Here is a 15902-nt window from a genome sequence, read left to right as displayed (position 1 = left end):
GAGCGGAGCGGGGCCGGGCCGGGCCGGCCCGGGGAGCAGCCGGGCGGCGGCGCTGGCGCTGGGAGCGGCCCGGCATGGTGTCGCGGGGGGAGCGTCGCCCGCCGTGCGGGGCGGCCGGGGACCTGGCGGCGCTGGCGGAGCTGGACGAGGCGGCGCTGCTGGGCGGGCTGCGGGAGCGGTTCCTGCGGCAGCAGGTCTACGTGAGTGCCGGGGGCCGGGGCGGGGGGCGGCGCGGCGCGCTGGGCTGACGGGCTCTCCCCTCTCCGCCAGACCGCCGTCGGGGACATCCTCATCGCCATGAACCCCTTCCGGCCCCTGCCGCTGTACGGGAGAGAGGTGAGTCCCCGCCGCCCCCGCCGGCCGGGCCCCGCCGCCCCCCGGCCCCGTCACCACCTCTCCGCCGCCGCTTCTCCCCAGGTCTCCGAGCGGTACCGGCACCACGAGACGGGCACGCTGCCGCCCCACATCTTCGCCGTGGCCAGCCGGGCCTACCACGCCATGCTGGGCCGCCGGGGCGGTGGGCCCCAGAGCCAGTGTATCGTCATCAGGTGAGGTCCGGGCGGCCGGGCCGGGCCGGGGGCTCGCCGGGGCCGGGCAGAGGTGGGGGTGCGGGCGGCTGCCAGCGAGCTCTGGCTGGGCTCTCCCCGCTGAAGGTTCAGGCCAAGCTCATCTCCAGTGCTGTTGGTGGGTCGAAGCCCAGCCGCGCTTGCAAGGCATCGCTCTTCCCGACCTGTCCGCTTTCTGGACAGGAGAGCGGGCAGGTCGCGAACGGAGGTGCGAGGCAAACAAAGCTGGCTTTTGTGGAGCAGCCCGGCTGCCGATGCTGGTAACACAGCTAAATAGGTTGGGTTTGCTTCTGGAGGGATGTGGCGTTGGAAAGATTTAACCAGCTCTGGGGAAAGCCGTAGGGTGCTCTTCTTTGGCGAAACAGCTCCCACCGTAACTGCTGTAATAAAGCTCACACATAAGGAAAGGAACCTGTTTTCCCCAAGTAGGGCGTCCCATGTATAACCAAAGAGCAGGAGAAAGAAAAACAGAAGCTTTTTTGCCCTAAGACCTTTGGGAATCTGGTCAAGGAAAATCTTATTGTCATGGGCAGTTCTGTGCACTAGAAGGGAAAAAAATGGGCTCTTGTAATCAAAGGGCATACCAGTGTCATGAGCATTTCACTCCGTGATGTCACTGCTGTTCTGCTGAAACTGTGCAGGGCAGCAGATAGCATCAGCTGGTAGATAACATCCCATCAGCTAGTAGAAAGAGAACATCCCATGAGCTAGTAGAAAAAGCCTCACACAACATCAACTAGCAGAGAAAGCCTCAAACAGCATTGAGGAGAAAACCTCAAAACACTAACTGCCTGTTCTGGGTATTGTAGTGAACAGTTTAGATGTCCTCTCAGTTAAAATGTTAATTGCCAGCTTGTTTGATTTAATAGTCCCTTCTTTATATTGGCCTTCTGATCATTTTATCAGTATTTTCAGTCTCCATGGTGTGGAAATGACTTACTGAATCACTGCTGAGTGACCTGGTGGGACTGGGAGCTGACCTTGAGGATCACTTGAGCCCCACTCATTTCTCTAGCCTGCAAGACATCAGTGCTTGTGCTTCACGTGAAGTGCTCTCATGAAGTGGTGGCCGTGGAGTCAGCAGGTGGAAGAGGTGCTGCTGGTAGGGCTCTTAGGGATGGAGAACAGTCATAGTATTTGTCTTGGGAGATGTAAGACAGGAAAGATGTGGGTGTTTGCCAAGAAGTCAGTGGTCTGATTGTTTTCTGCTGGCGGTTTGTGGCAGAGATTGAGAGTCTGAGTTACTCCTGTGCATCTTGCAGCCCTGTTAACTGGTCCGTGTGTAGCTGTCACAGGAAGTTCATGGTTTTGCTCTCTGCAAGTAGTGAAACACTCATTAATAGGATTACCTGGCATGAGCAAAGTTGGGGCGGAGGGGGAGGAGGAAGTCACTCCTGTTAAACCACAGTTCATCAGAACAGCACGGCGACACAGCAGGCTCTACTATTCTTTGTGGTCTCTTTGGTCTCTCTGACTTAGTCTGGGAGGTCTGGATGTCATGTTTCAGAGGCTGATGTTGAACGCAGCGGCTGTCCCCAGGTGACGAATGCTCATTGCAATCAAGTTGTCCTGTGCTGCAAATTCCACTGACTCCTCTTGCCTTCCCAGTCACAATGGACGTTAGTCACAGCCTGGGTATGCTGTGGTACGGTACTTGGGTCTCCTGGAGATGACTTTGCTTTTCTTCACAGCCTGGGGCAGTGGATAGTGTTTGCAGTACCTGGTGAAGCTGTTGTGCTTGTTGGAGGGTACAGGGACAAGCTTGAACCGTGGAAGTGCTGACTGGTAGTGCTTTTGTGGAGGAAGGAGGTCACCGAAAACAAAAAAAACATCTTATATACTGAGCAGGGGTGCTGTCTGGATGGCATGTTTTCAACTGGCAAAATGGTCATATTTTGTTTGTGCATATTTGTTGATGGCCTGATCTGTGCTTGAGATCAGGTATCTGTTGTAGTGTTTGAGGTATTTAGCCACCTATGACACATGCTTGATCTCAAGCACAGAGCTACAAAGCAGTAAAGCCACACCAGATGCTCGAAGGTCGGGTGTGGAAACGGAGACCTGCCCTCACATATACCTTCAGCATTTCCTGCTTTTTTTTTTTTTTTATATGCATACGTTGAAATTCTCTGCCGGTATGATGTTGTCAGTCAAGGACATGTTGTCTCACTGATTGTACTTTCCCCCTCCCAGGACTGGGGAAACTGCACTTTCCAAGTGCTGCTTGTTTGACTTGGAGGCGGAGGTGCTGGGCATGTGTGACGGCAGAGTGACGTGCACCACTGCTGCCATGGAGTGCCCGTGTTCTCAAGCAGCTGAGGCATGTGAATGTGTGAAGCGCCTGAGATTTGAGATGATGGAAAGGGGCTTGGTGAGCTCTTCTGCCAGCTCCTTCAGCACTCTCGGGTGGATCTCATCAGGCCCCATAGACTTGTGAGTGTCTAAGTGGTGCAGCAGGTCACTCACCATTTCCCCCTGGATTATGGGGGCTCCATTCTGGTCCCCGTCCCTGTCTTCCAACTCCAGGGGCTGGGTACCCAGAGAAGAGTCGGCCCTGCTATTAAAGACTGAGGCAAAGAAGTCTGGAGCAGAAGTCTTATGAGGAGCGGCTGAGGGAGCTGGGGTTGTTTAGCCTGGAGAAAAGGAGGCTGAGGGGAGACCTTATGGCTCTCTACAACTGCCTGAAAGGAGGTTGTAGAGAGGTGGGGGTCGGTCTCTTCTCCCAGGTAACAAGGACGAGAGGAAATGGCCTCAAGTTGCGCCAGGGGAGGTTTAGACTGGATATTGGGAAATTTTTCTTCACTGAAAGGGTTATCAAGCGTTGGAACAGGCTGCCCAGGGAAGTGGTTGAGTCGCCATCCCTGGAGGTATTTAAAGGACGTTTGGATGAGGTGCTTAGGGACATGGTGTAGTGGTGGTCTTGGCAGTGTTAGGTTTATGGTTGGACTCAATGATCTTAAAGGTCTTTTCCAACCTATATGATTCTGTGATTCTGTGAGATTGCCACAGTATCTCAAGATCAGTACTCAGTTGTGGATATGAGATGGATGGGGCAAATCTTTTTGAAGAAAGAGGAAGCTGTCAACTCCAGCATATGTGGGGGAGTCGATGTATCAGATCACTTTTGAAGGAGGTTCTTTTCCAGAAGTTAGATACAATTTTTCTTAAGAAGCAGAGCAAATGGTTTCTCCAGTGCACTCCATCCAGAAGTGACAGCGTGGGGTATATCTGTACTCGCTTGCAGATGGGGAAGAATTCCCCTGGGCAGGGATCAGGACCTCCTGGGACCCGCTGTGTAAAGCTGTGGTGTGAGTTTGTACTCACACACGCAGTTTAGCTGAAAAAGTTGTGAAACTGTTGGACAGGAGAGCACACTCAAGTGATGGGGCACTGAGACATAAGGGGCAGAACAACTATACTTTACGGCTGCTGGAATTTCCTGTGCTTTTTCTTGGCAGTGGAGAGAGCGGTGCAGGGAAAACAGAGAGTACGAAGCTATTGTTGCAGCACATAATGAACCTGTGCAAAGGCAACTCGCAGCTGGAGCAGCAGATCCTTCAGGTAGGTCGTTACAGGATGGTGCTTGAAGATGCAGAAGCAACACTGCTGCAAGACAGCTTGCCTTAGGCTCAGGAAGCCTGCTGATGAATCACCACTGGAAGTCAGGGAGCACAACTTAAGACACATAAGAAAAAAGCGGATAAGGATGTGAAATAGCTGACCACAAATTAGACGCTTTGGTAGGTCAGTAATCCTGTTTGCTGGGAATGTAGTGGTATCTTAAATGATAGAAAACTATTGTGATCGTTTATCATGTTCTTTGTGACAAGGGATTAGGGGCATTTTTCCGAATAATTTCCTTTTTGAGGTAGAACAAGGACTTTAATTAGAAAAATGAAGTCTTGATTTAATGGTACACAGGGATGGGGAATCCACACAGCCTTCAGTCACCTTTACATGGCTACTTATACTTACTGTCAGGCACATACCTGCTAACCAGCTAATTTAATCTTTGCTATTGTCATACACCTTTGCTAGCTGATCTTGAAACATATTTGTCTCTTTGGTCTGAGGTATTTCCACTTGAATTGCTCTCCAAGGAGTTGTGGGATTTTTGAGCAAATCATACATTAACCTTCCATGTGATAGATTGAATAGAATGAGTTCTTGGACTACTTCATTTTAAAGTCTGTGTTTTCAGGTTTCCTGTAGAATCAGATATACCTTTCTGTGTGTGGTGGGTTGACTTTGGCTGGGCACCAGGTGCCCACCAAGCCGCTCTGTCACTCCCCCTTGTAACTGGACAGGGGGAGAAAAATATGACAGAAAGGTCGTGGGTTGAGATGAGGACAGGGTAATTACCCAGTAATTACATCACCCAGTAATTACTGTCATGGGCAAAACAGACTTGACTTGGGGAAAATTAATTTAATTTATTGGTAATTAACAACAGAGTAGGATAATGAGAAATAAGAACAAATCTTAAAAACACCTTCCCCCCACCCCTCCCTTCTTCCCAGGCTCAACTTCACTCCCGAATTCTCTACCTCCTCCCCCCAGCAGTGCAGGGGGACGGGGAATGGGGGTTGTGGTCAGTTCATCACACGTTGTCTCTGCCCTCCGTCCTCCTCAGGAGGAGGACTCCTCACACTCCTCCCCTGCTCCAGCGTGGGGTCCCTCCCACCAGAGACAGTCCTCCACGAACTTCTCCAACATGGGTCCTTCACATGGGCTGCAGTTCTTCACGAACTGCTCCAGCGTGGGTCCCTTCCACGGGGTGCAGTCCTTCAGGAACAGACTGCTCCAGCGTGGGTCCCCTGTGGGGTCCCAGGTCCTGCCAGCAAACCTGCTCCAGCGTGGGCTCCTCTCTCCACGGGTCCACAGGTCCTGCTGGAAGCCTGCTCCAGCGTGGGCTTCCCATGGGGTCACAGCCTCCTTGGGGCATTCACCTGCTCCGGCGTGGGGTCCTCCATGGGCTGCAGTGGATATCTGCTCCACCATGGACCTCCGTGGGCTGCAGTGGATATCTGCTCCACTGTGGACCTCCATGGGCTGCAGTGGATATCTGCTCCACCGTGGACCTCCATGGGCTGCAGGGGCACAGCCTGCCTCACCATGGGCTGCACCAGGGGCTGCAGGGGAATCTCTGCTCCAGTGCCTGGAGCACCTCCTCCCCTTTCTTCTTCACTGGCCTTGGTGTCTGCAGAGTTGTTCCTCTCACATATTCTCACTCCTCTCTTCAGCTGCTGTTGTGCAGCAGTTTTTTCCCCCTTCTTAAATATGTTATCCTAGAAGCACCACCACCATCGCTGATGGGCTCTGCTTTGGCCAGCAGCGGGTCCATCTTGGAGCTGGCTGCAACTGGCTCTGTTGGACATGGGGGAAGCTTCTGGCATCTTCTCACAGAAGTCACCCCTGTAACCCCCCCCAGCTATCAAAACCTTGCCATGTAAACACTGTGCTATGCTTTGGGCTCTGGAATGGCATATTTCAGTGTGGTATCATCCACGGTGGATCTGAGGTGAATGCCTGTGCTCCGTTACGGGAACGTGGCATTGATATGCCTGCTGGCTCCGCTTAGAGCTGGCTTGGGCCACACTGCCAAGCTGCTCCTGAGCAGGTTCAGGAAGCAGGATAGCTGTGTTTGCTCAGCATAGTGCCTGGCCTAATGGACCCTGGAAGACTTGACTGGCAATGCTCGTAGCCAGCCTGCAATTCCTCCATTGGAAACAAAGTTCACTTCAATCCAGGTGAGCTGCCCTTGGAAAACCTAGAGCTGACAGAAGCAATAATAGTAATCTTACTTGGTTCCTGTAGATATATCCAAGGGCCAAGTTAGCCCTTTTGGGATTACAGTGTCATGCTGTAAAGCTGTGTTCAGCAGGCTGCCCAGCATGTACCCTTAGGCATTGTTCTTCCAGTCAGCAGCCATTCTTTGCTCAAATATGGAAAAATTGTTGTTTCACCCTGTTTGCATCCAGTTTACCAAGCTGGTCCGATTGTTCTGTTAGTTTATTTATAATTCACTGTCCTGAGCCTCATGCTGTCTACAAATTTCAGCAGCTAAGTTATCATGCTTACATTTACTGAGTGCCATGTTTACCTTGTTTATTGTTGTAGTATAGCAATCAAATTATCTAGTGGTACCATGTCAGATGCTTTGTGGAAAGCTGTTATACCAACCTATCTTTTAACAAATGAGTCAATGATCTTACTGAGATCAAGTCAGTTTGATTGTGCATATTTTCAGTAATCTCATGCTGCTTAGTCTTTGTTATATTTGCCTCTTTCAGTTCCATTATCCAGGATGTGATAAAATAGGTGCTCTTGAGTACTCATGGAGTGGTTCCTATTCCAGCTGAAAGCTGAATAGTAAATGCTAAAGTTAAAATTTTCCAAGTAAGTTAGATTGGATCACTTAATTTGCAGACTGCTTCTTCTACTTGCTCACTTGTTTTAGGTAAATCCGTTGCTTGAAGCTTTTGGCAATGCCCAAACTGTGATGAATGACAACAGCAGCCGCTTTGGAAAATACATACAGCTGCGTTTCCAGAAGAATACAGGTGAAGTCAAGGGCAATTACTAGTTTGGGAGATGGTTAGGCACTGGAGGGAGAGGACTGAGTAGCCAGAACTTGTGGAGAGGGTGAAATTTTGCCTCTTGACTCCCTGTGGGAAGGGTGTGCAATTAAGTAAAATCTTACAGCAACCACAGCTGGATTTGGACAGTGTGGGAGTACGGGAAGGATATGGGGGTGATGGTGGAGGGGAGGCAGCAGTAATACTCTCTGGTGCCAGAAGCCTTTGTTGCTGCTAAAGGAGGTGAGCAGACATCTCTAAGATGATGGGGAACATGGAGAAGCCCATTCCCAGGGTGCTGGGCAGCCTAGAGGGTGTTGTACACAAGAAAGTTATTTTAGACAATTCCATGCTCCTATCACCAAATAAGAGATGCAGGACAGCTCAGTCAGCTTCATGTCCCCAGGTGCACTGTTTACCCTGTCACCTTCTTGTCTGCAGTACAAGGGGCAAAGCTGAGTGAGTACCTGTTGGAGAAGTCGCGGGTAGTGCAACAAGATACTGGGGAGAGGAATTTCCATATCTTCTACTACATGTTTGCTGGACTCTCTTCGGAGGAAAAGGAGATGTATGGGCTATTGGATCCTTCACTCTACAGGTACTTCAAAGGCAGACCCTAGTTTAGTCTTCGTGATGGGGGATGGAGGGGAAAGCAGCATAATGGAGCCTATGCCTCTGCCCTGTGGCTCTATCTGTGAGGCCTGGTACAGGTAAACAAATGAATGGGAGCTGGAGTGGGATCTGAACGGCGCTGCATGAAGAGATCATGGAAGCTGGGAGGTCTGGAGTCTCTTCCTTGTTGCATTACCTTGGAAAAGTTTCTTTCCCTTTCACATCTCCACTGCTGCTGATCTGCTTTGTTCCTTTGGGACTGACGTGCTATGCTGATTGTGTGACGGTTTTGTATGGGATATACACTTTCTCAGGTACATAAGTGGACGATTCGGTACACAGGATGTAGCTCAGCGCTGGAAGCACAAATACCAAGAGGTGTGCAATGCCCTTGACATGGTGGGCTTCCAAGAACAGGTCAGTTCTGAGGTCGTTTAATTTCCGTCTGTGCTTCCTGCCAGGCATAGGGTTTCTTTCTGGCTGCTGTTTTGAGGCTCAGTCCTCTTTGTCTCCTCCCTGGATTTTCCATGTTGCTTCCAAACCACCTGAGTCTGTCAGACTTTGTGTAGAGCCTTTCCCACGGGCTGCCTGTGCCTTTCCCTCACCTCTCCAACTTCTGGGGCCTCCGTGTTTTATGTGTTAACACGCTGATAGGTTTTCAGTCATAGGTTTTCTTTCTTTTGTGTTCTAGGAGCAAGTGGACATGCAGGCTATCTTGGCTGGTGTGTTGTCTTTGGGCAATGTGACCTTTGAGCCTGAGGAGAGCAATGGGTCTGTAAAAGTGAGTGAAGCCTCCCAGGGATGGCTGAAGGCTGCAGCGGTGAGTCACAAGAAGAGCTGACAGAAACCTTATGGATATGATGCTGGTTCCCACTGGCAGTGTGACTGCAGGAGCTGCTCCTGCCAGAGGTGGCAGAGGACATTTCTGCCTCAGAGTGTGAAGGCTTCTAAAGAACAAGGAGTTTTTTCCAGAAATTCACAGTATGACCCCACGACTGCATTTGTGTTCACTGCTATTCATTCCCAAAGAGACACTTCCCAGCTTCTATTTCTCGTGTGTCTAGAACCAGTGTCTTGCATATGGCGATATCACGCATGCCTTGTTGACTTTATATAATACAAGCTTTTTAAAATTAGATGTTACATGTTACTAAGTGTGATGATGCCTTGGAGAAATTGAGGTGTGCAGTATCTGAATACTAGTCCTGTGTTTTTACAGACCTTGTCCAAGGATACCAACTTAACTGCTGTCAGTTTTTGTTGGTTATCCAGAATTAAACTTTCTACTATTTCACATTAAATTATCACAGATTAAGAAGTATATAAGAAGTATGTATTCCCCAGGACCATCCCATTTTTATTATATGGGATGGATACATTAGCCTGCTTTGTTAACAACACAGAACAGAAAAGTGTAACATATTTCTGCCTTTTCTATGTCTTTTTATTTTGACCTATTTGAAATCCTAGCACGCTTGGTTTTTGGTTTCACTCCCATGTCTTTGCCTGTTTCCCTCCTACACCATACCTGAAACAACCACCTACATCTGTTCAGCAGCCAACTTCTTTTTGTCTTCTTAAAGTCTGCTCCTTGGTTTTTTGCCCACGGGAGGGCAATTCCTGTTAAAGCAATCACTGAGGGGTTGAGTTCCCTTTGTTTCCTGTCTCTTGTGGGTTCGTGTGACTGATGTCTGCTGAAGCTCATATATCTCAGCACCTGCACAGTCGCCTCTGTGTGGTGCTGTTCACTAAGTCATTAGACCACTCAGCAGGGACTGGCATGGTTCCCAAAGAAAATGAAAGGTGGCACCACTGGGAAAGCGAAAGAGTTAGCATTTCAGAGAGAACGCAAGAGTGAGCTTGGTCACTGCAGGGATGATGCAGATCTCAGAGCCCGCATCTGATTCCAGTGCTGCGAGATGTTAACAGTAATACTTAACCTTACAGCAGAGCTCAAAGGCCTTAATCTGAGTCATGACCCCATTACATTGAGTGTTGCACAGGCGCAAGGAGATGCAATCCCCACATGTAGAACAAGGATTTACTATTGACTGTCCTCATCTATTTCCTCCCTCCCAGGGTCAGTTTGGAGTCCAAGAAGATGAACTGTTAAAATGCCTTATTTGTACAATGTCAGTGACCCGAGGCGAGCAGATTCAGCGTTTTCACACCCAGCAGCAGGCAGAAGGTAAGAAACATAATGAATTGCAGATGTGCTGGCTAGAAAGACTGACCCATATTTGCTGGAAGGGTATCCCCACACATGTGCAACTTGTTGGGAACAAAGATGTCTGTCTGTGCCCCTTCATTCCTCTTGCACAGAGGCAAGTATATCAATGTTTATCTGTTTAGTCTCTTACTGACATGTAGGACCATGAATGCTGCTTTTGTTTGATCTCCAGGAGACTGCAGAGATTAAATCTAGAGATTCGGTCTAGCCTAGAAGGAAACTGTAGGTATTTGTACGAAAGAGGGGAAGGCTCCTGTTGCAGAGTGCTGGCAGTGTGCAGAGCTCTAGGTAGCAGACGGAGAAATAACTGAGAATCAATGAGATAGCACAGTATCAGGGAAGGAGTGAGATGAAAGGGAAGTATGTTAAAGTAACAAGTGCAAGGTGTTATTTTTCCTTTCAATAAGAAAGGAAAATAATCCAAGAGAATCTGCACAAAAAGGTTCAGTTAAAATAAAATATTTAAAAAATTAAAAAGGCATAAAATCCCAGGATTTCTAGATTATTGCTTAAAATAAATGAAAGAAAAAACTGAAAATGGGGAATTATCTAGTTCTGTTTCCCAAATGTCTTCTCTTGCATCTCTCAAGACAATAAAATAAGCATCTCCCATCGGTAGGTGCATCATGCAGTAGGTCATGTTGATTTGGTCTCCTTCTTCTTAGAATGTCAGCAGGTTTTCCATTAGTTGCATCCTCCTCTTGCCCACAGCATTTAAACACTTGGCAGCTGTGGGCTAGGAGGAACAGAACCATTCAATTTTCCAAGTGCAACTTGGAGCCTCTCACTTGGTTTAGTAGTGAGGGGATCCATACTCCGTAGGCCTGCAGAGGGGAAAGAAAGTCTCAGGATATTCTAAAAAGTGGATGGACTTTTTTGGAAAGAGTATTTTCCATTTTAGATGGTCTAACAAGTGCCCTAGTATGCCATATCTGATCTTGTAGAAAGATTGTGAAGATTTCAGAATCAAAGAGCTCTTTTTGAGCTTACAGAGGGCAGGGACAATCAGACAGATATCTAATGTTTATCTGATATTTAAAGTAGCTTCATAAACCACTAGACATTGTCACTAGAGGTGGATGTATAGTTTGTGGGCTGTGTTCCCTGGTCTTCTTGGAGCCCTTCAGTGAGCTGTTGTTTTCTCTCCCGTGCAGATGCTCGGGACTCCATTGCAAAGGTGGCATATGGCCGAGTATTTGGCTGGATTGTTTGCAAGATCAATGAGCTGCTGGCTGAGAACGTGGATCCTGAGGTGGAACTGAGGGAGATAGGTGAGTTCTGCCTGCCTTGCTCCTGTTCTGTCCTCAAATGTGCGTCCCTCAGGCACAACGAAGGAAAGGCACGATACGAGGTTTTGCAGAGATTGTGTGCAGGGATCCATGATCAAAGACGTGATCATGTTGGAGATACTAGTCAGCAGCATGAAGTCTGTAGGGCCTTGGCCAACTCTGAGCAGTTGGTTGGTCTGAAGCAACTGTGAGGCTGTAGTTCTGGGGCACTCTGGCTCTGCAGAGGAGCCGGGGGTGGGAGTGGGGCTTCTCCTAACTAGTTCTCCGGGGGAGGTTATGGGAGAGGTGCCGCTGGTGACTTGACTGAGGTTTCCCTGTGCCACAAGAGCTGGGTGATGGGAGATTTAGTTCTGTGTTGGGGTACGCAGCTATCTGCAGGGGTGGTCTGCAGGCTCCACGATGTGCTCATCTTCCTTCTTTTAGGTATCTTGGATATTTTTGGGTTTGAAAACTTTGCAGTGAATCGCTTCGAACAGCTTTGCATAAACTTGGCCAATGAGCAGCTGCAGCACTTCTTCAACCATGTAAGTCTGCTGTGGGTGATCTCACCTTGTGTGGTGGAGAAAGCAGAGCACTGATCTACCTGGCATATGAAGGAGAGCTTGGGGGAAAATAGGTCTGTTGCCTGGAAGGATAGAAATGGTGATTAGTGAAGCAGGGTAGAGAGCAGCAACCTTCTCTGGGGAGCCACTGGGGCAGGGAAGGAAAAAGTAGAAGGGTCAAGCAGTGACCAAAGTTGGCAGAGCAGGGACACTTACACTCTGAGAAGTGTTCCTACTTTGTGCACATGCACCAGTTACGGATGAGCATGCAGAACAGCAGTTTCATTTTGGGCCTCTCATGCCATGGGTTAGAGGCCTCTGTCCTCTGTTCAGGGTGGGAAGGAAGATGTTCAGGGTTGTCTAGCCAAGTCTTCTGGCTGCTCCAACCTCTTTTTTTCTCTGTTTCAGCACATTTTCCAGCTGGAGCAGGCTGCCTATAAGGAAGAAGAGCTGCCTTGGGAGACTATCACATTCAACAATAATGAACCTATTCTGGTGAGTGAGAGGACTGAGAGTCCAGAGAAGGGCAACAAAGCTGGTGAAGGGTCTGGAGCACAAGTCTGATGAGGAGCGGCTGAGGGAGCTGGGGTTGTTTAGCCTGGAGAAAAGGAGGCTGAGGGGAGACCTTATTGCTCTCTACAACTGCCTGAAAGGAGGTTGTAGCGAGGTGGTGGTCGGTCTCTTCTCCCAGGTAACAAGTGATAGGATGAGAGGAAATGGCCTCAAGTTGCGCCAGGGGAGGTTTAGACTGGATATTAGGAAATTTTACTTCCCTGAAAGGGTTGTCAAGCCTTGGAAGAGGCTGCCCAGGGAAGTGGCTGAGTCGCCATCCCTGGAGGTATTTAAAGGACGTTTGGATGAGGTGCTTAGGGACATGGTGTAGTGGTGGTCTTGGTAGTGTTAGGTTTACGGTTGGACTCGATGATCTTAAAGGTCTTTTCCAACCTATACGATTCTGTGATTCTGTGACTGACAGAGCTCCATCCAGCCAAGAGAGGAGTCTTGCTTTCTATCATGGGGAGGAGATGCACCTGGGAAGAACCTTTTCAAAGGGTGGTGTAGTGAGAGTGGATGCCCTGTACTGCTTTTAGATATGTGTAATGTGTCTCCTTTCCCGCAGAATCTGCTCCTGGCCAAGCCACTTGGGCTCCTGTCTCTTCTGGATGAGCAGAGTGCATTCCCTCAGGTATGCATGAGATAGGGAGCAGAGAAAATAGTGTGGAGGAATGTAGCAATAAATATCTGGGCTGCAGAGGGAGCTCTTATGTTGGAGTGTGACTTTAAAGAATAGGATGAACAGAGGTGTCCCCATGTGTGACTGATGAGAGAGGACAGCCAGATAAGGGACACTCTAATGATACTGCCCTCCCAGTGGAGAGTCAGAGTACAGTACAAAACTGTTGCACAGCCAAGGACACTTCCAACACTTTGTTTTGCTTCCATGTACCCTGATCAGGTGTCTGTTCCAGCCTTATAGTCTGATTATGAAATCTGCTTTCTTGCAGGCAACTGATAAGACATTTGTGGATAAACTAAACAGCAGCTTCAAGGGAAATTTACACTTCCAGCAAGGCCGAGGCCGTGTTTTGGGCTTCAGCATCGTTCACTATGCTGGGAAAGTATGTACTGTTTGCAGGAAGAATGCTGTTGTGTGTAGGACCGGGGATATGTTTTGCTTGACAGATAAGGCTTTGATGTTAAGGAGTGTATGGTCCAAGGATGACAACAACATGGTCCAAGTGATGTGTTCCCAAGGAATTGCCTTCTAGGATTGCCTGGGTTTTCTGTGGAAGGTATAGGAAGAGAAGACCCCTAAGGAAAGTTGGGGCTACCTCTGGGAAGCATAGAGTATTAGAAGAATCTGCTGTACTCATCATCATTTTATTGGAGCTTGAATCTTAAAATAGTCCTTTATAAAATAAAAGCCCTGCATCCACTGCACAGCACCAAAGGACGGTCTAAAGGCTTTACCTTTACGTATTGGGTTCCAGAGCATAGCAGTCACTATTTTATTGCAAACACTGAGGAGCACAGTGAGAGCAGCCAGGTAATTAATGTTTTGAAAGTGGAGGCACTTATTTATACATTAAATGGTATCTAAGCAGCTTGAGGTTTAGCACTATTGAATGTAACCTTACTGCCACCAATTTTGAAAGCCCAAATATGTTGAATTGATTGGAGATAATTTTTGGAGCAGGAGCAGACATGACAATTCAGGGCATTGTAATAGGCAATTTAGTAATCTAATCTCACCATTGTTGACTAAGTTATTGCTTGTGACATTTTTTGTTACAAAAATTAACACCTAATATAGGAAGCAGAGTGGCAGACTGGAGATGAGAAAGGAAGGGAGCAAGAGAAACAAGGGGATGCATGACAACAGGATGGAAGCCTATTCAAAGGGAAGAGAGGGAGAGCAAGGACAAGAGCGAAGCATAAACCAGAAGTAAATGAAACTTCATAATCAAGGAAAGGAGAACAAGAAAAGGTGGATGTCTCAATGTTACGCTGCACTCCTGTGGTTCTAATGCCTCGGTGCCATCTGCAGGGTTTTGTTCCTCAGGATTTGCATCTGAATGGGGTGCATATGCATTTACAAAATTCATGTGCAAGCCAGTGTACATTCAGTTTAATAGTTGCTCCTGGCAAGCTGTGGAGGTGGCCTTAGTGACTTGCTGCCCTTTCCCCTAGGTGCAATATACTGCTGGGGGCTTTCTAGAGAAGAACAGAGACACCTTGCCAGCCAACGTCCGTGGGCTCTTCATCAACAGCATCACCCCCTTGCTCAGTGTGCTGTTCACAGGCAAGTCCTTCTGCTATCATAGGGCATCCCACGTGAATCAAAGCCCACCTTGGCAAGAGTAAAGTGTGGGGCTGAGGCTCGTGTGCTATGAATGTGTTTCACAGCTGGCAACCCCAGGGAGACTCTAGGAAGGCTGCAGCCTGGAGTGGGCCTGCTGGGATATACCAAGCTGTCGAAGCTGTTTGTTTCCCCTGGAAAGCACGGCAGGTTGTATCCTCTTCCAGAGAATTAGCCACTGCTCAGATGTCTTCCCTCAGATCGGATAGCCCATCTTCTCCATGGTCCGTGCAGGACTGTCTCCACTGGCCCTTTCCATATGCTCTGTTCTTGTCTAGAAATGAAGCTGGACAAGGTCATAGCTTCTAGCTGTTCACACTGAAAATAGAGTGCTGTAAAGACACAAGCAATGAGTGTAGAGATTATCCTTTTCAAACACGTTTTTCAGGTGCAACTTGTTAAAAAACTCTGAGGTCATGTGTTATTTTTCTCCTACCACTACATTCCCTTTTTCGAGTTACTGATAAGCCCTGAGTCTCCAAGGCTTCTATGAAAATTTAAATAAAAGTCAGGTGGATGCTTCCTTGGAATTTGTCTGGCTGAACACAGTGTTTCTGGTGCAGAATTGTTTTTTTTTTATTTCGTCCTGTTCAGTCTATGCCACTTTCTGGGATTTACAAATAACTGATGAATTTCATTTCTATTCTCCACTGTGTTTTTCGGCCCTTCTGCTTAGAAGTATCTTTCTTCATTACCACTTCCACACTGTTACTGCAGATACTTAATCTAGTCCCAACTCTTTGAAAGTTCATAAACAGCAGAGATAACCTGTTGTCAGATTGGTTGTCCAGTCCTGGGCAGCCGGCTCTAGGTGGCCCTGCTGAGCAAAGGGGTTGGCCCAGATGGCCTCCAGAGGTCCCTGCCACCCTCAACCATTCTGTGATTCTATGACTCACATGAGACTGTTGCATCAAGAGTGTGCAAGACTATCATTAGATCCTTCAGTAAATTCAACTTCCCTGAATTTTTCATCTTGTCAATGAATTAGTTTTAAGCTATCTGACTTTATATAACCTCCCGTCTTGACTGCTGTAGGTAAGCTTCCCTTTTCCTATCTGTACTTTTTTCTGCATTGTTAGATGCCCATTAAGGATATTTCTTCTGAAGGTCATTTAGGGTTGTTCAATAACCTGATTGCCTTGTCTTCTCAGTGGCAGAAAATAATATTGCCTGCATTGTATGACTAATATATTTGCATTTTCTTCTCCCTTTCTTTAGCTCTTTC

The 15902-nt window shown here is 48.1% G+C and overlaps 1 protein-coding gene across 1 annotated transcript; it reads left to right on the top strand.

Annotated features, from left to right (window-relative positions):
- The first annotated feature begins 5 nt into the window (after nucleotides 1–5).
- On the top strand, nucleotides 6–14852 carry LOC142402780 (myosin-IIIb-like). The gene is made up of 16 exons (XM_075488607.1): nucleotides 6–200; nucleotides 271–336; nucleotides 418–548; nucleotides 4025–4127; nucleotides 7027–7129; nucleotides 7586–7742; nucleotides 8071–8173; nucleotides 8448–8576; nucleotides 9836–9944; nucleotides 11141–11257; nucleotides 11699–11799; nucleotides 12226–12312; nucleotides 12938–13003; nucleotides 13323–13436; nucleotides 14509–14620; nucleotides 14725–14852. Exons 1-16 carry the CDS (start codon nucleotides 75–77, stop codon nucleotides 14850–14852), a joined length of 1752 nt encoding a protein of 583 aa, XP_075344722.1. The 5' UTR covers nucleotides 6–74.
- Nucleotides 14853–15902: the final 1050 nt, after the last annotated feature.

Source organism: Mycteria americana, chromosome Z (assembly GCF_035582795.1).
Source record: "Mycteria americana isolate JAX WOST 10 ecotype Jacksonville Zoo and Gardens chromosome Z, USCA_MyAme_1.0, whole genome shotgun sequence".
NCBI classification, from domain to species: Eukaryota; Metazoa; Chordata; class Aves; order Ciconiiformes; family Ciconiidae; genus Mycteria; species Mycteria americana.
Note: the sequence above shows the minus strand (reverse complement) of the source record. Positions and strands in the feature narration are given on the sequence as shown.